Source organism: Lissotriton helveticus, chromosome 9 (genome assembly GCF_964261635.1).
Source record: "Lissotriton helveticus chromosome 9, aLisHel1.1, whole genome shotgun sequence".
Taxonomy (NCBI): Eukaryota; Metazoa; Chordata; class Amphibia; order Caudata; family Salamandridae; genus Lissotriton; species Lissotriton helveticus.
The window spans coordinates 148,313,769-148,339,030 of record NC_136070.1 but is presented as its reverse complement, the minus strand read 5'-3'; the positions used below and the strand labels follow the sequence as shown (position 1 = coordinate 148,339,030).

The window sequence follows — 25,262 nt, the reverse complement described above, 5'->3', positions numbered from 1 at the left end:
CCCGTACATTCCATGTGACTATAGTATATCTGTCCAAGGTATGCATTGCATCAATATTTATAACCTATGTGGTGCAAATGTAATGTATATGAAAGCGACTAAAGCATTATCCGCGTCATGAAAGTGACCAACCCTCCCCCTAACTTCCCCAATACACGGTCTGGGACCGGAACCATACCAGACCACAACATAACATTGTAACAGGCAAAGCAAGAAATGCAAACTATGGACCTTCGCCATGTGGGGGGCGGGTCCTGCGCCTCGCTTGCGCACATGCTTTACCTTGTAAGAACTTTATGGAGCTACGACAGCATCGAGCCCTATCTGTATTTTCTTGCAGTAGGCATGCTAAGAACAATTAACAATCTCAACATTGTATGTCAATTATGCCATAGAAATGCGACGTAGAGTGTACTTGCGTGGATATATCAACCAAATAAGTCTGTGATCAGCTGGGGTGTAGCCGAGGGGAACAGGGCCACGCTGCCCTCAGAGTCCGAACCATGTGATGATTCCTTTTCTGTGGAGGATTTAGTCCCTTTACCAAGCCGCGGACCATTTGCAAATGTTGCCGTCGCGATGATCGCCTGTTGCTTAGGTTGTTGTAGCCGTTGCGAGGGAGGTCGCTTATGCTGGAGGGCCCTGCGGGAGTGACCACCTCTTTGACTCATTGATGCAGTCTGGTGAGATCCTTTAGCTAGGTCTTGGCGGTCAGCGTCTTCTGCTGCAGCAGTCAGCTCCATCACCTCGATCCAATCCTCGACGTCCCCAGGGCTCTCGAAGAAGTAGGCCTTTTGTTCATGTAGGATCTTCAGGCGTGCCGGAAACAAGAGAGCATACTGGACATGCAGGTCCCGTAACCTTCGCTTCATATCCATGAATGAGGAACGCTGGCGTTGAACCGTTTGCGTGTAGTCCGGGTATAAGGAGACTTGTATTTTCAAAGGTGATCGGCGCATTCTCTCTGGCCTTCTGCAATAATTCATCTCTGTCTCTGTAATTGAGCAGTTTCACAATAAGGGGACGTGGCGGGGCACCTGGTTTCGGTCTGCCAGTTGGTATACGATGCGCACTTTCTATGCAATATTGCGAGGAGAACCGTTGTTCCATGTATCCTGCGGCGTCAGTCCCTTCACTTTTCTCCGGCAGGCCGATCACTCTGACGTTATTGCACCTCGCCCTTCCTTCCGCGTCCTCCACTCGGTCTATCAGGGCGGCCATTTGGGATTGTAGGGTTTTCACATCCGTCTCTGTTTTCTTTTGCTGCGGTAGTATCTCCGCCAAGGACATGACATGGTCTTTCAATTTGTCCGCTACCTTTGTGTGGTCTGCTCTCAATAGGGTTAAGCCTGTGGTTAGAGTACCTATCTGCGCCTCTATGGCCTTCCTGGAGTCTCGCACCTCTTGTAGTACAAGGTCCAGCTTGTCCACCTGTACCGGCAGCACGTAGGGGGGACACAATCTGATCTCGGCGTAGTATCCACTTCATCCGTCGCATCCTGCGTGGGATCCACCACCATCTGTCCCTGTTGTTTCAGTTTGTTCCGACCCATAGTGTTGAGGTGTTGTTGACTTTCCTTGTTTTCCAGCAACCCCACTGGGCTAGGAAGGGGGCAAGGCACCTCGATCGTTTGGCCGGGCCTGTTGTGTCGTAGCCGCTGAATACCGGTGGTAATATCACTAGTGTTGCTCCCTGGGCGTAACACTATTCAGATAGGCCACTGCTTCTTGTGTGTTAGAGGAGGAGGGCCGTATTCCTCTTGGACTGCGACCCTCCGCTATATGGCAACCGAGTGTGCACTGGCCTGCGATGCAATATGCAGAGGGGGTTGTCTATGGTGTCCACATGCATCTACTCCGGGAGGGAGAAAGAAGGCTTCCGGTGATTATTCCCATTGTGCCTCCGTGCGTGTGTTCCTGGGCTATGGCAGTGAGAGTGTCCCCCGGTGTTTCAGAGTTTGTGGCAGGTGTGCACTTAACAGACAGCAGAGTTCCCTGGGCCAGGGGTACATTCACATAGACTTTTCCCTCGGTGTTTGGAGTCGGGGCCTCGGAGATTAGCTGCTTTCCGCCATCGTGTCGAAGCTCCGCCCCCTTCTCAGCAGGCCGTGCAGCCCCAGGCTCGCGTAGTTGTAGTGCCCGTTCAGCGCTCCCACAGAGTCCCTGCCAATCGAGTGCTCCTCACCTCTTTGTCTTCGGCTCAGCGCGGTGCCCCGTAGTCCTGCACAGCGTGCAACAGAAGGTGGATAATTGTCCGGAGCAAGCTTGCATCCCGTTGCGGTGTCTCCCGATACAGCAGTCCGTGCGGTTCCCCCTCGCCGCCTATCAGTATTCAATGGCAGCCGTTAATTTCTCGGGTACCGGACTTGTATTTTCAGCGCCAGCTGATCCCAGCACCATCGGTCGCCGGTTAGTGCAAGTGAGGCGCGCTTAGAAAGCAGCAATGTGTTCAATTCAGGATTTTGTAGGGCTCGGGTCCGGAGCTCCTTTAGGACACGTCCGCCATGTTCAGCGGTTGGCCACGCCCCCAACTATATAACAATTAAGCACAATTTTAAATCCAGTCTGAATAAACAGCAGTATATTCCTAACTTTCACCCAATCTGTTAGTGCTGTTATATACATTTTAAATACACTCTATTTATATGGCCTAGCATGGTTAATAGCCTCCAGTCACAGGGATCTTTACTACTGCCCTTTTATGTAAAAAAGATCAGCACCAAAATCCTCACATCATGAGAAGCCTTCCTTGTTCTAGCAGGAGACATAAACACTGGTTGGATATTTGAGGCCCTAATCTAGAATAATGCATGTAGGTTATATTCACCCACGCTATTGGTCTGATAGCGTGTGGTGAGATTCTGGTCTCGACATCGGTGATGGAGATGGTGAAAAACTCCCAGAACGTGAGCCTGTTCGATTCTGATGACTCAACGTCGATCTCTCTCTCTGGGTGCTGATTTGTGTCTCAACGTCGAACGGAGACCTCTGCCTCAACGGCGACTGTCTTCTTGATGCTCTTGACAGCGTCTTCTGTCTAGACATCGATCTTCTCTGCGCTGACGTCGACGGAGACCTTTGCCTCGACGTTGAACGCTTCTGCGCCGAAGTCTGGTGTCGCGCCGTCGACCTTCTCAGAGAGGAAGCCCACAGAGTCCTCTGCTTCGACGTCGGCCTCTTGTGCCTCGACGTCGATGATCTCTGCAAAGTTGCTCCCGGAGACTTGTGCCTCGACGTCGACCGCTCAAGTATGTGGGGAGACAGAGCGTCCGGTCTCCACGTCGAACCTTTAGCCAACGCTGACGGAGACCTGTCTCTCGATGTTGACCGTCGCCTGGTTGACGTCAACGGAGGAACTATTTGACTCGACTTTGCAGCTGCCGTCTTCGGTCTTGGAATTGAATGATGCCTGTGAACCATCGAAGACTTTGATGATGACATCTGCTTCTTCGCCACTGGTAAGTTCGACACCGATCCCAACAGTGAACAGATCGGTATTCTACTGCTCAACCTCGATCTAGTTCTTCTTTTCTTCTGTCTCACAGGAGACCTACCTCTTTCAGAGAGACCATATACACAAATTCTCTCCCTGCCCCTGAGAGTTCTCCTGAACAGCTTCTTACAATGTGAACAGGTCTCTGGTGAGACAGGGAGATATAGTATGCACACATAATATGTCTGACCTGGCCTTCTTTTTGCCACAGGAAGGGCAAGGATCAAAAAGTGAAGGCATTCTGACAGAAAATAAATCACTTTCTGCCCAAAAAACTGGTTAAACGTTACTCTAAAGTCAAAAAGACATCAAGTGAAAGGTAGAAAAACAAAAAGAAATTTAGATTAATTTGACAAAAAAAGTAAAAAAAGACAGAGCTGTGATTCCAGGGTCCTGACTGAAGGAGCTGGAAAGAACAACTGACCTACCTGTTACCCCAGAGGCAATATGGGAAGCTAGGGGTCATGGCTGCCTTAAAGGCATGGTGCCAGTTTTTTGTTCAATTGCTTTAATTTTCTATGCTATTGGTTTACAATGCAGCCTGTAGGCTAACGATGCCTGCTCTTTTGGAGTTTTCAAGAGTTTTACTCATTAAAAAGAGTTCAAGTGATACTTGCCCTCCTGTGGGCTATACATTCATTGTGTGTTTACAAAAGCAGTTATTTATTATTGCAATGTTTAGCCTCCTACATGGGGTCTGCATTGTTATGAGAAAAAAAGATATATGTGTGTGTATATATATATATATGTTTTTCATATATATTTTTTATAATTTCTGCTCTCCGCACATGGGCGTAAATATTCAGTGCTTATTGCTTTTGATGAGGATCCCCTGGAAGAGAAGTTAGTGCTAACAAAACGTCTGTTTTCCATGTTTAAGATGTTTGATGTCAGCTTTATGGACAGGTTCAAAAGGTCTTTTCATTATGAGTAGACTGTATTTAGCTGCCCAGTAATCAATGTTTTTCTTATCAGTAGATAAGCTCGAAATAGCCCTTTTAGGAATTCTTTTATTAACTTGTCAAACCACAGGGACCTTTATTCCTAGAGCTTCGGTATCTTGAAATTGCCTTCAAATGTAGTCTAATTGAGCTATGACATAGACTGGACTGAGCTAATGATAGAAGGTACAGAAGCTGTTGAGCTGGCTCCGATGATAACAGGGGACACTGATTAAATGCACGCCAATTACAAAAACTCAGCCATTTTACCTTGTAAGCATAGTTCCCTCTAACATGCGCAGATGTGCGCGCGCCCACAGGGCTTTCCACCAGCGCGCACAAACACTTCCAAAGCGCACAGGTCCCAAAGAGCCCGTTCCTAAAACCACATACCTAAAGACATGATGCGGAACGGTAATAAAACTGTCACTTTCTTGGTCAAGTGCTAGGAGCAGTGGCAGCACGTTTAAAAAGACAGACGGAAAAGCAGCTGTTACAGGCACAAAAGATATGATGTACATTAGAGAGCTTGCAGCTTCTACTTGCTCTGTTAATGTCAGGTGCTGTTTACATTTGCAGCGACAGTGTGGAGTAGTGGCAGTGCTTCCGTCTTTGGAACAGGGGAGTCAAGTTAAAGTCCAGGGGCCTTATTTATGAAAGCCTTGCGCCACTAGTGCGTCACTTTTTCCCATTTTAAAAGTGACGCACCGGCGGCGCTAGACCTTCATAAATAAGGCCCCAGGAGTGCATCAAATGTTATTTTTGTGCTCCCATCCCCCCCCCCGAGAATCTTCTAAAAAGCCTTTAGAATCACCAAAGGCAGCGTTAGCCTTCAAAGGAAAATATTGCCGAAGTGTGCACTTAATCCCCCCATATTTACAAAAATGAATGTGTATTTGTGTAAAGCACCTGCTGCTCATGTAAAATACTCTGAGGTTTACGTTATATAAAACTTTTTTTTTAAACTATCAGCAGCAGCATTTAGGGGCACAAAGCAGGAATTAATGTTTTGTACACAACATTTATGTTTTGCAGTTTACATTTCATGCATAGTATACACAGCCGCTCCTGTTATGTGACTGACTGTTTCTCAGTTCATATTTTTAACTATTTACTTTTAATAATTACTTGCTGTTGTGTATACTTCTTCAATATCCTCATGATGAGATAAAGGTGAAGAAACAGCCTTTTCATGCTGTTGTCCTGAGCCGAGTGGCGGCTCCTCTGCCAAGGCAGAAGAGCCTCGCCCACTGCTGCTGTGCAGCAGTAAAAGAAAGGAAAAATAAAATGATAATAAAGTGATGTTATTATCATTTTATTCTTCCCTGCTGCGGCATCCTGAGGGCGGGTAGGGCTGCTTTGCTGACAGAGCAGGGGAGAGTGGTGGGCACACTAAAGTGTGCATGATGCCTTGACCGGCCCTATCGGGCTGGCCAAACAGTCGTGTGCACTTTAGCATGTTCCCATGTCTCAAAGGTATGTATGTACGTGGCAAAACGGTCACAAGACCTTATTATATAGAGCTATATGTGTGTGTAATGCACGTGTTTTCGCTCTCGTTGTAAACAGAAGTTTGGAGTGGTAATTACCACAGATTTATACTGCTGAGCGCAGCACTCGCTTGCATGTCCAGTTGGTTTTGCGCACATAGCTTTGGTTGCAGTGCACAGGGAGCTTGCACTGCCGCTCACAGAGGAAAAAAATTAGAGGGAACATGGCTTGTAAGACTTGTTCGAGGCCTCTACTCTGGCTTTTGTCAAAATGTCTCTACATTGTTGTAAATATTTTGCATGTGAAATTAGTTGTATTCAGGATCCAGTCAACTAAGCTGTGAGAATCCGGGTTAGGATAAATCACCAGTCCGCCGTTTCTGAGAGAAATCCTGGGACTGGTTTGATTAAAATGTGTCGCTATTCTGGCATCCGGAGAAGCTCCATGAACCAGAATGGTCTCGGCCACACTGGAGCAATAAGAATAATCCTGCACAGCTCTTTTTTCATCTTGTTTAGTGTTCGTGGGATTAAAGGTAGTGGTAGAAAGGCTACGCAAATGTGCCTTCCCAAGACATCTGAAGTGCATTTCCACATGAACCTCTGTGCGGGAACCTGCTTGGATAGTGTCAACACTTTTTGAGTTGAGTGTCCGACAATTCCCACTCGTGACAGTCTTTCATGGAACTTCTTAATTTGTCGACCCACTGGTTTTCCTTGCCCTGAACAGGTTCTGCTTTCATGTAAATTTTGTGTTGGAGACACCAAGACCATATGCCCTGCCCTTCTCTGGACAGAGGTTGTGATCTTGTTCCACCCTGCTTGTTTAAATAAAACATTGTTGTTGTGTTGTCTGTTCGGATCAAGACATCCAACCCCTCTCAGTAGGAAAGCTCTGAGACTCAACATTACTGCCTTCAGTTCTAGGAGACTGACACATTTAGTCTGTTGCTAGTTTAACCATTTTATGCTCACTTCCAGATCTTGGAGATGTGACCCCTCCCTCCCCCCATCCTTCCATCAAAGTATCAGTTGTCAAGAAAGAACCTGGTGTCTTAACTAATAATGTCGCCCCACTGCAATGTTTTCTTCCTTTATTCACCTTTGCCGTGTGCTCACTATTTCTGGTGTTACAAGGACAATGTCGTCATATGAGCCCAGGTCCTGCGTCCATTGCTTTCGAGCTATTCCTTTAGTGGTTTCAGGTACAACCAGCAGTTCAGGATAAGAGGAATGCATGATGATTTAATTCCCAGAAATGTTTTGAATTGCCTTACTGAAGTGTAGCCTTTCCTTGACAGGATAGACACCTATTTTCACAAGTCTCTCTTTTAAATGGGTATACTTTTCACATCTTCGTGTTCACAACTGTCCCCAGAAAAGTGATTGTTGTATTTTGCTTATGTGAAGTCCCATGTCTTCGAAGAGTTGAATGCATGTCATTGTAGAGTGCATTATAGACTTTAGAAAATGTGCTTTTATCATCCAATCGTCTAGGTAAGGAAATACCTGGTGGCTGTTTCTTCTCAGTTAGGCTGCTACTGGTGCTGTGCATTTGGTAAAAATACTTGGGGCAGATTTTAGGCCAAATCGTAGATCCCTGAATTGGTAATGACTACCGGCCACCTCGAATCCGAGATATCTATTGTGCTTTACATGTAGAAGGATATGGAAAAAGGCGTCTAGAAGAGCCAACAATTTCATTTGGTCTTCTTTGTTCAGCAACTGAATGATGTCTTGCAGTATAAACATTCTGAAAGATTGCTTTTCGAGGTACTTATTTAGCTGCCTCAAGCCAAACACCTGTCTCCATTTTGAATAGTAGAAAGAAGGTGGAGTAAAAACCTTCATGTCTGCAGTTCTGTGGGACTTCTATTGCTCCCTTCAAAATCAGAGATTTTATTTCTTTTCTTCACAGCCAAAAATGCTCTCGTAACTTTCTGACAGGGGGATGGTATGGAGGTTTCTGGATAAATTCTATAGTGGGTCCATACTTTAACTTCCAAGACCCAACTGTCGGAAGTGATGGGTTCCCAATTTTTGTTGCAACTGTAGATAGTGTCTATGAAATCCAAGCGAGTTGAAGGTACTGAGGTGACTGATGTCACTTTTGTGTTCGTGCAGCTCTTCCTCTACCAGGCTGTCTGGAGTAAGCTGTGGTTTGAGACGGTCTATGCTGCTGGGAAGACTCTCATCGATATCCGTGCGGCTGCTCTAGATCCAGCTGATTTCTATATGGTTGGTATCCTCTACAAATTGAATACTGTTCTCTGCCGCTACCACCTCAAAAGGATGGACACCTTCTTTGTTATAGAACCCCTAAGGAGCTTGTAGTCTCTGTGTCAGCCTCGATGGATTGTTAGGCCAAGCGTTCATAGCAACGTCGCTTTTTGATCCTTCGATGTCGGCTCTTACTACCATTGTAAAGCAGAATTCACCAAGCGTTGGATTGTTCACCCACTAATAGTGAACGTGGGATGGGTTAGACCGTATTGAGACAGGTCAGTTTTACCCTACTGATGATTTGTTGTTGCAATCGTAATCCTGTGTTTACTAAATAAGGCATCACCATTGTAGGGCACGTCCAAAATATTTGACTGCACTTCCTGCATGAAAGATGTTGCCTTAAGCCATCCTTGCCATCACAAGACCGCTGCTCCAGCTTTCTGTCTGAAGCCGGTTAGGGCTACATTCTTTACAGGGTCTATTATCTTCAAGGATGTCTGTTTCCCCCTGTTTGAAGGATAGCTCTAGCTTACTGTCTATTATCTTCTGGAAGATCCTCTAAACGTGAGCTAAATCTGACCACATCTGGCGGTTGTACCTGCCAAGGATAGCTAGGGCACCAGACGCTCTTATAGTTATAGCTTCCAATGGAAGAGAAATGCTTAGATATTGTCCAATCTACTACACCTCTTGTCCGGGGGAGTTAAACAGGGTGCTGGAAGATTCTTGGGTCTTATTCTTTGAGCTGCCTGCATAACCAGTGAGTCAGGTTTTGGATAACCGATCAAACAGGCTGGAGAGCGTTTAGAAGCCTTGTATTTTTTTTTTTAATCATGCCTCAATATTACTGCTGCCACTGTAGCTGGGTTTTTCATAACCTTAAGTTCTTCAGTCCAAATGTATTCAACAATTGGTATAGATTTTTAAAAAAAAAATCAAATCTTTAAAATCATGCAGAAAGCACTCAGCTTGTTGGGCAGAGAGAGATGAGGAGATCAAATCACGTTGCCGCTCTCTCCAGAAGATTACGGAATCCTCCAATATCATTGGTGGGAAGCTAGCACCTGGGGGTGTCAGTGGTGCGGATATAGGCGTTATATAATCATCCCATTCACTACCAGTGGTAGTTGCCTGATCCTGTTGTATTTCGCCCTCTTGGGGCTCATCATCTTCATCCGCTTGATCAATGCAGTCATCATGTATGGCGATAGGCTCCAACAAGGTAACAACATCAAGAATCTTGCTGTCGTTGAAGATGTTGTTGATACCACTATTACCGTAGACAACGTAAGTGTGGCATGTCGTTGGCGTAGCCATCTTCGCCATCGACAAATTAGTCAGTGACTTGCCTGATATTTAGAGGCAGATTTCCTGTCATCAGTGGCTCTGATACCACTACCTTTTCACCTGTTATTCCCTGATGCACTGGAGAAGTCTCTACTTCCAATGCTGGCTTCTGTTAAATCGTGATTTTGTGTGTCTTTTTAGGAGGTTCCGTTAAGTCCTTAATAGATCTCTCTCCTTTAAATGACGTTTTCCTCTTAGGGCACTGCTATTCATCTCCAGACTCTGGAGTTTCAGATGCCTTTTTCTTTTTAAGCCATAATGCACAGCCTTGCCTCTCGATCTTTGAGAGTTTTAACTGAAAATGTTCTGCAATATTTCCAGTCCTTGGGTTTGTGGTGCGGTGTAGGCAGAACAGGCATTCCTTATGAAGGTCTTCAGAGAACAGCCTCTATCTCCCACAGGTCATATATGGGCAGCACAAAACCCTTTTGAACTCTCTGGCATGCTGGTAAAATCTGTCAGAGCAGCTAGTATAGTTCTAAATGAACATAATTTCACCTGGTGGTCACAAGTTGATATAGACAAGTTCTAAATAGACTCCCTATTCACAACATGCGGTAAGAAATCTGAGGTATGAAGCCACTGTAGGAGGAATGGGGTGCAAGCTCCTCTCTAAATTGCCTTAACTTTGGTTGTGCTCAAAACAATGTGGATTGTTACACAATCTTATGGGGGAAATATAATCACAGTTAAAGTCAATGGAATTTTTTTTACTACTAATTTATTTACTGTGATACTTCCACCTCGATGACGGGGAAGATTCTAGCACGTGAATCAATGAAAAATTAAATATTGGATAGCTCTAGCTGTTTAGTGTTGGGTTATTTTGACATGTATTTGCATTGAACGTTATGAACAAAGGGTTATGCTTCCATGCACTTAACTTGTAGACAACATCCATTAAAAAAAAAGAAGGCTTTGTTGAATTGGACAAGTAAAAAATAAGTACAATTTTGTGAATGTAATGTCACTAGTCCAGTTACTACATGCACCAGTCAACCTCACTTAATTGTGCTGATAAAATAAGGAAAGAAAGAAAAACAAATATTACATATTGTCAAGTCCCTCCATCAGAGGAGCAATTTGTCTTCAGTGTACTTATTCACCAGTATAAATTTCACCAGTCATTAGAGACTAAAAAGGGATTGTACCAGTGTACTGCAATTTGTGCATAGCACATGTGCAGTGTGTGTGGCAAAGAGGTGTCAGAAACATGCAACCAGCTCATATAATCTACATGTCCAGCATTTCACAAACAATCATTGATATTACAGACTTACAGGGCCTTATGAGTTTGGCGATCCTCCTGTCAGTCCGCCATCGCCACGCCGACAAGATGACCGTCAAGCGCACTGAGCGCTCGCTTGCCAGATTACAACTATAATCTATGGAGGACGGGCGGTGCTGCATGTGTCTCATGGCGGCAGCTGTATAAGGACCATAGATGAGCCTTAACTGTAGATGCTGCTGTGACAGTGCCTGTAGCACATTCCTGCACGGTGTGGCATACATGCAGAAACTTGTGTGCAATTCCAGATGGCCACAAAATGTGCTCCCCGCATGAATGCCCAGGAGTGGTAGGGGTCCCTGTTAGGGTCCCCTTAATTCCCTCTCAGCCACCATTTTCTTGGCGGGCTCACCGCCAAGAAAGGGGCGGTGGACAGGCAACTTGTATTATTTACAGCGGTGGAGCAGTAGCACCGCCAGCATATTGCTGCCCCCTTCTATGTGCTACCACCGTGGGATACTGGATCCCCATAAGACGCTTCAGTCCTGTGGCGGTCGAACCCATTACACTTAGAATACTGCAGGCGGACCCACAGTGGTGGCAGTGGTCAGACCGCCACAGCAAGTACAATGGTCTTGTGGACAGCCGCATTCATAATAAGGCCCTTAGTGTGGGACTAATCACCTAATAGATTGATTACTCCTAGTGATTGCTTTAGGTGCTGCATTTTTCTAGATTTTCCTTATAAATATTTTAAGTTGGTTAATGCATTTTTTAAATTTGTTTTATGAATACTTTCTGTACTGACACTGGGAGTTTAAAGTAGCAACTGGTTTGACCCAGAAGAGTCCATATTTCTCATTTAATGTTTCTGCTTTTTGCCATGGCAAGTCTACAGTCAGTATACAAATCAGCTTTAAAAGCAGGAACTATTTGCAACGTGTGGACATTGTTGACCAGGCCCAAGTATTAGGATTGGTTAAGTAACATTATGGTTACATAGTGTTGACTCAACATGAGGGATAACCACATTGTCTATAAGAACAGATGTTGACATACTAATCTCCCCTCTGTGTGTTGTCCACCTAGATGCCTTCAACTAGGAGAAACCTGTTCATTCCACTACAGGTATTTACAATCTAATTAGAGGGTTGACTACATTGCTCTGTCGGACATTTATTCACAGTCTTTATTTTGTTACAAAAGCCATCAACGGTCTGCAATCAGCCTGTAGGCGGTTTGCAACTCCCTTCCTGGAATGGTCCGCTTGTTCCTGTGGCGTATAGTCTCTAGCATTCTCTGCTCTGCCACATTTTGTAGACTGCTGGTCGGTTTATCCATGGCACCCAGGTTGTAATACAAAAAAAGAATAGGAGTACCTCTATTTTCCCTCCACAAATCACACATGAGGTAGCCAACACCAAACAGTTGCCTGCAGGAAGTCAGGGAGTAAATGGTACGCAATGATCCACCTAATATATAGCCATCCTTTTTTTAATGAAGATAGCAGATTCCTGCCGGTTTCAGATTTCATGACAGTAGAGCATGTAGTGGTGTAGTTGGCATTGGATGGGGTAAACAAGTGAACTGGTTTTTCCACAATCTTAGAAAGTCATCTCTCTAAAACATGCCTCCTGATACTGGGAAGTTAGGGTCGTCTCTTGTGGCCCATTGTTTTATGATTTATATAGGACTATTCTCCGATTTTCAAGATTTTCCATGCACTGTTGACAGCAAACAGCGACGCACAGCAATACTTGGTACACTTTTCTGTGATGTGGCAGACTCAATATGAGCAATAACTTGTATATATTCAGACTGATGCTCTATTTTTGTATACATGACCTGTCATACACCAAGGATATATCTTTGGCCATTTTCAATTTTAATATATATCTATTGGATATTTAAAAAAAAAAAAAAAGATAAATATATATCCCCATCTACTACAGAATTAAATCCCTTAATCAATTTTTCTATCTGACTTGATGGTAATTAACATAAATTAACATAAATCAGCACAGAGAAAGCAGTAACTTGCTTACCCCAATCTTTCACAAGATTATTGGACATATACAGAACCTTCAGTTTTTTCATGACATGGATGCCTCTCAGTTTCTCAATTAGATTGTATGAGATCCATAGCTCTTCTAAAGTATCACCAACTGCTTCCTGAAAAATAATACTTTTATTAAGGGGCCACAGCATTTGTCAACAATTTCACCTGCGATTCAAGTAACACAATGTCACATCTAAAAGTTTCTGTGGTAGCCACTCAAAGATATGTTTCACCTGGTTTTCTCTCTAGGTTAGCCAATCTTGTTTTATGATTGTTTGTGTTCAATCTCCGTCTAATAAAAAACAAAACTGGAATATAAGCATGTTATGCACTCCAGAGCTAGAAGGTACAGTCAGTGCTATCCATCAATGGCAACTCTCCGTAATGTCAAGATGCACATCCTCCTCCTCGCCTGCTTCCGAAGCACAAAAGACACTGCTTAAGCTAGTCCTGACCTTCTTCTACTGAGAGAACTGGACTACCTTACCTTTGCACTTTCAGTTAATTTATTTTGTTTACATTTTGTTTGCATTTTTTACATTATTGTTGTAGAATTCACATGGTACATGGGAAAAATATATAATGAGATCAGACTCATGGCATCAATACATATTTAATGTAATATCAAGACATGGTAGTTTGAGTACATTAGCTACGTCAGGCATGTATTTCTATTCACAGTAGGTTAGGATCAATTACAAAATGGCCAATCTGCCCAACGAGAATGGTAATAAGTGGCACCTGTTTCTATAGTGTATCATGTTTCGACAGAATCGTGAACCGATCTACCCATTGTGACCTGGCTAGACCCATGCGATCTTTATTACAGGCAATAAAGTAATGCATATTTAACGTAGAAAAAAAACTTGTTAAAACAAACCAACACACTAGGATCATTTCAGGCTATTATTGGTGCTTGCTTCATACGAGTACCCATCCGTCAGTCCCGAGCCCCACCTCCACAAGATACCGAGTAGACAAAACATCTAGTCATCCCAGTTCCCAAGTACAACAGTACACATTCATGTGGTATCGATGACAGATTGTTATATGCGGTATCGGAGTTGTGGATCATTTTGGTGTTTACGTTTGACCTAGTCCCGTCGCCATTTAGCACATTATTATCATTTGAATCATGGTCCCTTTGTTTGAACTCCGACTACATCGTGTCCCAGTATTGCGCAATGGGATATTTACGCCAGCCAGCTATCTCCTCCCTGTGCTTTCCACTGTGCCCATACCACTAGCGAGTTTTTCCAATTGTTGAGGGAAGGTTTTTTTTTTCCTCCACTACTTAGTGATTAGCTGTTTAACTACAATAAGACCTAGATCTGTGAATCTGGAAGTGACTTTATGTTTCTTGGGTCTGGGAAATAAGCCCAATATGCATTGATCCCATGGGCGCAATTGGGGCCTATCAGTGTAGGCCGCCAATGCCGCCGTCACCTCTTGCCAATATAGTTGTAGAGTAGGGCAGAACCACAGCATGTGTAGTAAAGTAGCGCCCACCTGCATGCATCGCAGGCAAACAGAGTTAGTTAGTTGGAAATAGATGTTTAGCTTGTCTGGAGAATGGTACACTCTGTGTGTGATGTAGGTCTGAATAACACGAAATTTGGCATTTCGTGGTGTCTGTGTGGGGCTAGCCAGAATCATGTCCCACTCGCCATCCATCCATGCAAAGCCTATGTCAGCCAATATATAATGCGACTTCCGCTGCCCAGAATATGTAAGTACTGGATCAGAAGGTGCATTTCAGGATCGGTGTTCATGTCGCCCCATGACATCGTATGTGATCTGATGATGGAGTTATGTAATAGGAATTGGCCTACTGGCAAGTCATACTCACATGACAGTCTGTCAAAAGGTATCAGAGTACCAGTACCGTCAAGCTTATAGATCGCCAAGTGGGTGTATCCCGGCGGTATGCCAGTATAGGAGCGTACTATTGGGGGTGCCAGTTTTGTTTCTCTGGGTCCCCAAGAGGGGCAGTACTGGGGCATATGGGGTTGTGCTCCTGGTGATTTTATAATCCGTATTAAGTATAGGCAGTGGCCTATAGGATCCTAATAAAGCCGGATCGCTACCTGGTTTGGGGAGGGAGACCAGCAATGGCTCTCACTGTGTGGTTGTGAGTGTGAAATCTGCGAGTGCATCTTCATATACTCTTCTGAGCTGTGGCGCTAGTATATCGGCGTAGGCTTTGTAGAATTCGGATGGAAATCCATTCGGACCTGGGGTTTTCCCTGTGGCCAAGGTGTGCATACTTGCCAGTATCTCTTCCATGCTTATTGTGGCGTCAAGCTCTAGCCTCTGCTCTGATTTTGGCAAATCTCGCCCGCTGTTATATTGACTGTGGATTTGTTTTGCACTTTCAGTTAATTCTACATATCAGACAAAGCCCCAAGACATAGTCACCACTGGCTCAAGATGGAGAGGCCCAGGATAAGAATGGCAGAGATCGGATAATAGCAAATTTACAAAAACATAACCTCATAAAACAGATCGAGCATGCAGGACACACAAGCATTTATTCACAATAAGTACAGAAACAAAGGAATCAACATAAAGAAAGACACAATGAGCGTTTGTAACAGCAAATGTACAAATGTAATCATCCGTCTGTTTTAGTAGGAGGGAGAGATGTACCTTACCTATCAACCCACTTTCCCACCCTGCCTAATAGGGAGGGTGGAATTAAAATACAGATAGAAAACAGGAATATAAGAGTGGAGTCAAAATAAAGAAAGGGTGGGAAAGTGGGACTCGAGAAAAACATGAGCTGGGAGGGGAATGGGTAGAAAGTAACGTGGGGGAGTACCTGGAGGTGTAGGCTACATTAGGGAGAAAGAGGTGGAATAAAGATTCATATAGTAGGATAGTCTGGGTGGGGAGAAAGAATAACATGGGTGTTTCCATACGAGGTGTCCGTTCTCGGGATGCATTCCACAATCAAATGTCATCTATAGATGCCTGGAAAATAGGAGTAATCACAAAAGGGGATAGGCCAAAATTGAACAGGGGTCAGGTAGGCCGTTTTTAAAGTACAAACACAAAAAAGCACCTAGCCCCATTCTGCTTCATGCTCTTCTATTTAACGAGCTGCAAACAGACAACCACTCAATCTATTTGCATGGATTATTTATTTATCCACTTCTGTTCAATTTATTTTTTAGAAAAATTATTTTCGAAAATTCAATGTACAGAAAAGAAAATGCTTAAATTTCTAAAAACATATCTCAATCATCAAATACATTTTTGTTAAAACAAATTACTTAAATACAAACAATAATTCACAACCCACACTCACTCATTTCACTCATAAACATCATCCACCCTACAACTAATCTATCAAACGTCAACCACTCACACTCTCACACACGGGAAAATATTATTTAATGCAACTGGGGGATACAGCTCATCACCATCCCTCTCAGAATACACAAATTAATTTGTATTTTTAAATCCTCTGTGGAAAAATTGCCAACGCGTTTTGAGATCCGGGCAACAGTTGCCGGGACTCCCCTCGGGGCTGCCTCTTAGTGGAAATCAACGTTTTCTGAGAACCGGCTTCATAGTCGGACTCAAAGATTATTGGAAAAAACAGTAAGAACTCAATTCCATGAAAGCTTTTGAAAGCTGCTCATCAAACACGCTCTGCACCGGGAACACAGCCCCACCGTAACTTAGAGCCGCTGCCCGTCCGGTCAGTGCCTGTGACATAGAAAAGTCCATATTGGTATATACGGGGAAAGGGAAACGCCCCTTTTTACATTATAAGCTGGAAAAAAATATATATAGATAGCTATATACATAGATACATAACACACGAACGCGCCTTGATTATTGATTCTACTGAATGAATGTCGCAATTTGAATATATGCTTAGAGGAAAATTGTATATAACGCTTTTATTTTTCTTATTCCAATATTTAGAATGGGAACGAAATTGCAAAGGTTTTAATTAAACATACAAATAAAGTCATACCATAATTGCCCTATGTAGTCCTTCACAAAACAGGTGGAAAAATGAAATGGAAGAACAGCACAGATCTATAACACTACCATCTTGAGAAGGCTTCATCAAAAGTCAGACTGTTTGCTCCATTCTCCCTATCCTGTCCTCAGACACTGATATATTCTCGGTTTCCTTAAGAGGTGCTTCAGTTCCACCCAGTGTTACCTTTTAAGCCTTCAAAGACTTATAGGCATTTCATATATTTCCCCCTTCCCACCACGACCAGGAGAATCGGGGTCCCCAAGTACCTCTCATCGTGTCCTTCCAAAACCTCCAATTAGCTGTATGACCCACTACTGGACTCTTTGCACCTCTCAATCGACCTACCTCTTCCTCTTCCTCTTCCTGTATCCTTATTTTTGATACCTCACATTTCCTTCTATACAGTACAATTCTCCTTACCTCATCTATATGTCTACCTCATTTTTAACTCTATCGCTAATTATTCACTTTATCCCTCTGTCCTTCTGTCTCCCACCATCCATTCCTTTGCCTCATCAGAGCCAGAGACCAGCCTAGCCAGTGTTGTATATGCAGAAAGAGGGGGGTAAAGTGAAGAATTAAGAGAAAATCAGCCAATTTAATTTAATGAGATGGTAAAAATCTACACAATATTGATTTAACTATCACTGTTGAAAAATGAATGCCAAGCGTGAAGAAGGATTATTTGTCAATACTAATATCTAGCACAGAAAGCTACAATTTCATGTGCATTCTCTCTTATTTTACTTTTTTTGCACTAGTCCACAAGCCACCCAACAAGTAACTTTACTGTGTATTTCCTACAATAAGTGAAACAGACTTGTAAGACGCTGAATTCTATGTATAATATTTCTGCTGCAAGACAAAAAGAAAACGTCGATCTAGGTGCTAAAATAGATTTATAAATGCTTGTTCAAGCTTTTATGGGACTATTTAACTGGCCTAAGCAAGGGACCTTCAGCTTTTGTGCGCTCCTATGTAGGTAAGTTTCAATATGGTTTGGCATCACGAGGGCTTGCATTGATTGAAATGGGTAATACATTCAAAGTTGTTCAAAACAGGAAATCACATTGTATAGCTTACCCAGGAAACTAAAAAGCATTGAGATAGCACTATTCTGTGTATCGTGTCTAAGAATTAACACTATCTTCAAACATCAACAAGGTGATGAGTGCCCCCTTAAAGAGGGCAGATTCCAAAAGAAAGTTGCAAGGAAGATTGCTTTGTTAAAATAAAAATCAGAGACTAATTTGGGATTTAAAGTGCCGGTCCTCATATCTGCCTAATTAAAATAATTTAGTTTTTTTAAAGACCCTACTGGGTTCTTGTGAACAAAAAGCCTCAATGTTACTAAGCATATGAGGTAACGAGCACTAGGAAAGCTGCTTTCCACGAATGGCTGTTTTTCATTTATAAGGGAAGATAGAAGGGCATTGAACTTCAAGGCATAGCCAGTTTGTACTACATACAACAGTCATCTGTCCCAGCTAGAATTATCCACTGGGAAAAATGCTAAAATGCTCCTCTCAATCAGAGAAATGATAAAAGAAGGGTGTTAGCTGGAGGTTTATCCACAGCCACAAATAGTTGTTGACTGCCTCTACTTCTATTGTCTCTGCTGGTCTTACTGCTTATATTGATGCAACTGCTACTGATATTGTTGCTGGAAAGAATATTGTGTTGGTAATACCTTCCATCTCCAGATTTTCAAAATTAACCACCAAACTCCACTTTTCTTAAAGCTGACTGAGGAAATGTGAAACTTCAGGACTTTTTACTAGGCATGTGGGGTATGAAGCCACTGAGGTGTAAACAAAAGAATTATTAATAGACAGCCAATGAGAATGCCCCCATTTCTCTGTTGGTCAGTCATGATAAAATCCAGAAAACACAAAAGCCTCCCATGAAGCTTTATTGTGCTTACTTATGTGCTATGTTGTGCTGTCTGCTTCATGATACCTCCAGGTACCACAAACCTTTTGCCAAAACTTTGTGTTTGTTGGGGTTGAACCACATCACTTACAGGCCAATGAGATAACAACTTAATAAAGTGGAGGATCCATTTACAGGAAAATGTGGTCTTGCTCTAAAGCTCTGTACTTCCTTGAAGGTGGATTCACATCTGTGGCCAGAGTAAAAAGAAACTGTCCACTGCCTGTCCCAATAAATCAGGAAAAAAATAAAGTATAGGCTATTTGGCATGCATATTGATCTTGAGATGTACCTACATCATCAGGAGGGGAAACTCAACACTACAAGGTTGTAAAAAAGGAGGGAGATAGGTCTCCATAACTGGATAGGCTGTATAATCCGCCTCTGGGTATATATATTTATCTAGAAATAACATGAAAATATTCTGGTATATTTTGCTCACCTTTGCAATCTTTAACAACATGATGGTTTAAGAGACCTACAGTGATAAGAATTCCTTAAACAATTACTTGGACCTCAGGACAGTTTGAAAGCTTGCTGTAGCAAGAACAAGTTGGAGAGCTTTTTTCCAAGTCTTAATATGGGGAGGTGTGTTCATTGAAGTTACATTCTGAATTTCTCTATTTGTTGGTAATGACACACCAGTGAAGTTGAAGGGGCTGGAACTATATTTAGGAGAATGCTTTTTTTCCCACAAGGATGCTTTTTTAAAAAAAAAACCTTTATTGATAACAAGTCGGATTTAACACAGCGTGGTGCCTACAACCCCAACTGGCCGGCAGCGTAAACACTTAAAAAAAGAAAAAAAAACAAGCATTCAGCTGGGTTGTACACAGCAACTCGCCTACAACAACTTTGGGCCAGCTGTGTGAGCTAAAGCATTGCAGACAACTTAAACAGGCTTTAAAGGGGTAGTAAGCAAAGTGAAACAGGAGGGTCCAAGTCAGGAGCTGCAGTAATAGCTTTGATGAACTGGTGTCTCCATGTAGGCGTTGTCAGGGCGGACGCTGTCTTGCCTCCCAACTTTTGCTCCTGAGGGGGCCCGGCTCTCCAATAATCCCTATCCTGTGCGTTAAGATGTGCGTCCAGGTATGTCATATAGATGGGTGTGCATTGATACCGGAGGCCAGGTTGGCTCAGGACGGAGGAGAAAGGAAGACTATAATCGTGTCAACTATACAAAAACATAATTAAACAGGCCGTGATGTAGTATAAAGTGTGGGTCATCGGGCCTATTCCAGATAATGAAGGGGGTGGGGAGGGGGGCCTTGCGGAGGCAGCGATCAAGATATGTCCTGTGAGATGGGCGTGTGCACAACTTAATTGCTTAGGAAAACCTAAAGGGCTGTGAGTTCTGGAGGACTGAAGCATGTGAACTCAATGCGCATTAGATAGGTTATTAATGGATGCCATATGTGCTGAAATTTCTTTTCGGTGTTCGCTAGGCTGTGAGAGAGTCGTTCCATCACCTAAATGTGCCAGACTCTGGCAAACCATTGAGCTACCGAAGGGGGAGAGGTTTGCTTCCATGCGCAAGCTCTAAGTTGCCGCGCTGCGCGGAGTAAATGGCTGATGAGGGCCCATTCTGCCCCGGTCATTGCCTTCAAGGTAGGGGGGTGTATGCCTAGGGTTGTCACTTGCTGTAAGTGTGGAAGCGGGTACCCCACAACTCCCTTTATTTGCCCCAAGACTTCCTTCCAGAAGGTGGTTATAACCTGACACGACCACCAAATATGATATTGTGTGCCTTTGCCCTTTCCACAGCGCCAGCAGAGATTGGAGGCCGTATGGTACGTAACCACCAGACAAGAGCGTGTGTAATACCATTGGAGCATTAATTTGTATGCAGTTTTACGGGAGGTAAGGCTACAATATGTTTTGGGGATATCTTGCCACAATGTGTCCCACGGTTTGGGGGAGATGTCTTCCGGAGTTGCTTGTTGCCAAGCAGCCTGTTAGTTATGGGTGCGAACCGGTGTCCAGTGCTGCAGTACCTGATATGTTTTAGAAATCAGTCCCCTAGTACCTCCAAAGGCCCACATTAGTTTTTTGAATAGTGTAAAGGGACGTGTTGCCGCCATCAGAAGCCTAGAGGTGGAGAGCCAGTGTCATAATTGCATGTATTGAAGCCGCCCTGTAGAGGGTAGCGTGAATTCGGCCCGGCAGGCGTCAAGCATCTTCACGTCGTCTCCGACTAAAAGGTCATTGATCGTCTGCCAGTCCCCGTCGCTCCTATTTCTGAATGCGTGCACCGGTAAACCTGGTCAAAATTCCGGGTTGCGCCCAAAGGGGGTATTCAGGGACAGGAACGTAGTTAATCCCTTTTTAACCGCTATTTTATCCCAGGTATCTTGTACTGTTTTGGTGGGAGTCGCGATGTAGGCACTTCGGGGGCGGGCGTGTTTAGGTAGCCAAGCAAGGTCCCACAATGGCCGGCACGCCACCGCACGGTCCATGTGGAACCAGTGCTTTTCGCTTTCACGCACCGCCCACTCAGAGATATATCTTAGATGAGCCGACCAGAAATATTCTATCAAATTAGAGCAAGCTAGGCCCACCCTCAGCCTCGGATTGGTAACGCGGGCACTCGGGCAATGCCCAATGGGCCGGTGTCCGATTTCCTACCGTGGGCTGCTTTTTTGAGCAGTCTGGGGCCGATTTGGGCGCTGTTTATTTTCGGAATACAGCCAGCGGCCCAGTGGGTGGCTGAGTGGCCTTTCTGCAGGCAGATGGGCGCTCATTACACCACCCCCCCTCCCCCCACCAACACCACCGGTCCCCCACCCCGGTTTAGCAACAGGCAGAGGTATCACTCCCTTTGTCTTGCTGGCCGGCCCATTAATGTGTGCGCATATTGAGCGGGGCAGGGGGCCTCAGTAGAAGTGGCCTCACTTGTTTTCAGGTGTGTATCACTAGTGTAAACGAATGCGTGCATTTTTTTAAGTCCCCCCTCCTTCTTTTTAATGCAATTACGCTGAAGCAGTGATTTGAGGAAAGGCATTATGCAAATGGGGGCCGATTTCTTTTTTTGTGTGCCCGGGCCGATTTTCAATCCCAATCCGACCCTGCCCCCCCTGTCCGGCGGGCGCATCAATAGTGAGTGCTCTATCCGATGTAGTTTCCCATTCCATACAAAGGCGCGCAAGTCCCTCTGTAGACGCTGAATGTCCGCCTGTGGGATCGGTGTCGGCAAGGTCTGAAACAGGTAGAAGATCTGTGGCAGAATGTTCATTTTAATAATATTAATACGTCCCAGCCAAGAGATATATAGTGGCTTCCATCGCTGGAGGTCGGCCAGCATTGAGCGGCGCAGTAGGATCCAGTTAGCAGTAGACCAGGAGGCGATCGAAGGGGTAATACGGAGTCCCAGATATTTGATAGAATCTGCAGCCCATTGAAAAGGAGTCAGGCCTTGCAGCGATCCAGCCTCTGAGGCCGGGATGTTAATGTTGAGGACGGAGGACTTAGAGAGATTTATCTCGAAGCCAGACACTGCTTCAAAAGTCTACAAGCAATCAACCACACATGGGAACGAGAGTTCAGGTTCAGTCAATGTGAATAGGAGGTCATCTGCGAACAGGTTGATTTTGTGGGTTTGACCGCCGAATAACAGGCCGCTTATCCCTTCAATTTTCCGCACCTTTATAGCCAAGGGTTACACCGCTACATAAAGAGCAGGGGCGAGAGAGGGCATCCCTGTTGCATCCTGATGAAGCGAGATAGGAGTCGTAGTCCGCCCATTGACCCTAATACAAGCGGTTGGTGCCACGTATGATGCCATAACCTTTGAGATAAATTCCCATCCTACACCTATTTTATCCAGAACGGCCCGAATATAGGACCAATCAACCTTATCAAATGCCTTCTCCACGTCGAGCGAGAGAAAGCAGGTTGGGATATTCAAGCGCCGCGCCTTTTCGATTAGGTGGGCTATACGTCGAACATTATCTACACCCTGTCTATGGCGGATAAACCCTACTTGGTCTGGGTCAATGAGCTCCGGAAGATAAGGGTCGAGACGTACAGCTAGTATTTTAGTAAAACGTTTGTCATTGGTTTTAAGCAGGACAATGGGACGGCAGGAAGAGCATTGCACCGGTTCCTTGCCCTGCCTTGGAAATGAGGGAGATCTCGGCCATCGCCATGGGGGGCGTAAGGCCCGTCTCTCCCAAGAAGGAGTTAAACAGTCTCAGGAGGTGTTCTTGAAAATGAGGAAGAAAGAAACGGCAGAAAAGCACAGGGTGCCCATCTGGATCGGGCACTTTGCCTAGGGGAAGGCTTTAGGCAGCAGCACGTAGCTCCTCTATCGTAATGGGAGTGCCTAAGAGTCGCATGTTGTGTGGGAAGATGTTCCCACTTACAGTCAGCAAGGTAAGAGTGGAGCCTTGTGGGAGAGGGAACTTCCCGAGAGTAGAGTCGCTGATAATACTCGTGAAAGGCCTTAGCTTTGTCCCGTTCCGCTGTTACCCATTTAGCTACACTTGTCTGTATCTTAGCGATGTGGGCCTTGGCCTGGCGCAGTTGCCGGGCCAATATCCTGCCTACCTTATTACCGTCCTTATAGTACTTTTGCTGCGAAGACAGGACAGCACGCTCTGATTTACCAGTGCGGAGGGTGTGCAACTGGCCACGCAAAAGAGCTAGTTGTCATTTGGTCCGTCGGGTTGTGGCTTCTATGCCCACCCGCTCTAGCGGGTTGATCTCAGCCGTGAGTTTAGCTTCCACTAATTTCGCCTCCCTGGCCCTGGCGATGGCAGTAGACGTTATCGTGCCCCGTATCGTAGCCTTAAACCCATCCCATAGTGTGTGTAGGGAGATGTCCGGAGAGGTGTTAAGTTGAAAATATTCAGGGATTCCCTTCCGAATTTCCTCTACATCCACCAGCTCACGCAGCAGATGCGAGGGCATGTGCCATCATGGAGCACTAACCGAGCGAAAGGTACAGTCTTCCCATGTGAGCTCAAGATGGGCATGATCAGAGATGGATATGTCCGAAAGTTCTGCTGAGCGGAGGCACTTAAGAAGGGAGGGGGTGACCAGTGCATAGTCGATAATAGGAGGTGTGTACGTGTGAGTAGAAGGGGTAATCTCGAACATCGGGATGTTTGTATCGCCATGCATATACCAGTCCCCAACTCTCAATGTCTGTCTTAAGATGCACCGAAATGGTCCCAGCATTTTGGAATGTTGTTCTGCTTCGGTCCATCGAGGGTTCCCAAACTAGGTTAAATCGCTGCACACTATGATGTCCCCACCCACTCCAGTGAGCTGTTCGCGCAAAATACGTTTGATGCATGCATCCAGTGCGGTGTTTGGGGCGTAAAGATTAAGCAGTGTCAGCTTGGATTTTCCAGTGTTATCTGCAGGCAGAAGTATCGTCCATACCCATCCCGGGTCTCCAGAGTAAAAGAGGTGTAAAAATTCACCTTGCACAGCACCCCTACCTCCAAAGTTTTAGAAGTTGTATAGGCTCAGTGTTGGTGATGATATTTTGGTTGAGACATGCGGTGCAAGTCTGCCTTTATTAGGTGGGGTTCCTGAAGCATTATGACATCTGGATCATGATGATGGATGTAACGCCATATTTGTTTCAGTTTGTTCGGAGAGTTGAGGCCCCGACATTTATTGAAAGCAACTTAATGTCCCCCATGGTGGAATTGAGGTTAAGAAAGGCATCTCTGATGGTCGTGCATGAATGCACCTCCTAGACCTAGCTCATGACGAGTTGTAAGCAAGTTTCCTTGTGTTGCCCTATGGTTGCCCCCTCCCTGCGGCAATGTCAGGCAATCCTCGATCAGGCAGTCCCCGTCCACAGTGGACTCCCCTTGTAAAGGATAGTGGGTGCCCGGCTTTCGGTATCCCCCCCTTCTATGTACGAATGCGAATATTGTTGCAGCGGCTCCTGTTTTCAAGGTCTTCCTGCTTGGTCTGCAGTTCAATGTGCTGATCCTCTAACTCACTGATGCGCCGCAATAACTTTCATGGTCTTCTGATCTGGCATCAGCAGTCCACTCTAGGTCGACCACCTGCTCCCCAATCTCTGTTACCTCTCTCCGGGTGTCATGGAGTCCCGACTTGAATTCTTCTTTCAGAGAAGAGGTATCAGTGAGTATCTCCTGTGAGAACCGTTTCATATATGCTTGGGTGACTGGCGCCAATGGCTCCCCCGCCTGTCGGGCCGGGGTTGGAGCAGAGGACTGCATGGCCACTTCTGATTGGGGAGCTTTGTGCCATAAGGACGTTACCGGGTTTTCTTTATTGGCCTAGGTACGTGGCATATCAGGATTCTGGAGCCACTAGTGCGTGGGGCTCTAAGGGTGAGGTCGCCACTACGCTGAGTTTTGTCCACTCAGCACACTGTCAGTAGGCCGTGGTCACAGTGCTCCCTATGTAGTGGTCACAGTGCTCCCTATGTCGGGCTCTCTCGCGTCTCAGGCTGTCATCAGTGTCTCAGAAGCAGTCATGGTCCCAGTGCTTGGTGCAATGGCCGTGCTCCCTGCAGCTGCATCGCACAGAGACCGCACCTCCACTCACCAGGGGAGGGTG

At 45.0% G+C, this 25,262-nt stretch overlaps 1 protein-coding gene across 1 annotated transcript in view; it reads right to left on the bottom strand.

Annotated features, from left to right (window-relative positions):
- DNAL1 (dynein axonemal light chain 1) overlaps nt 1-25,262 on the bottom strand; it is a 246,195-nt gene that overhangs the window by 24,726 nt on the left and 196,207 nt on the right. Inside the window, exon 6 of the mRNA XM_078659666.1 lies at nt 12,771-12,897. Within this exon, the coding sequence (XP_078515792.1) occupies nt 12,771-12,897 (127 nt within the window). The remainder of the gene's footprint in view (nt 1-12,770; nt 12,898-25,262) is intronic.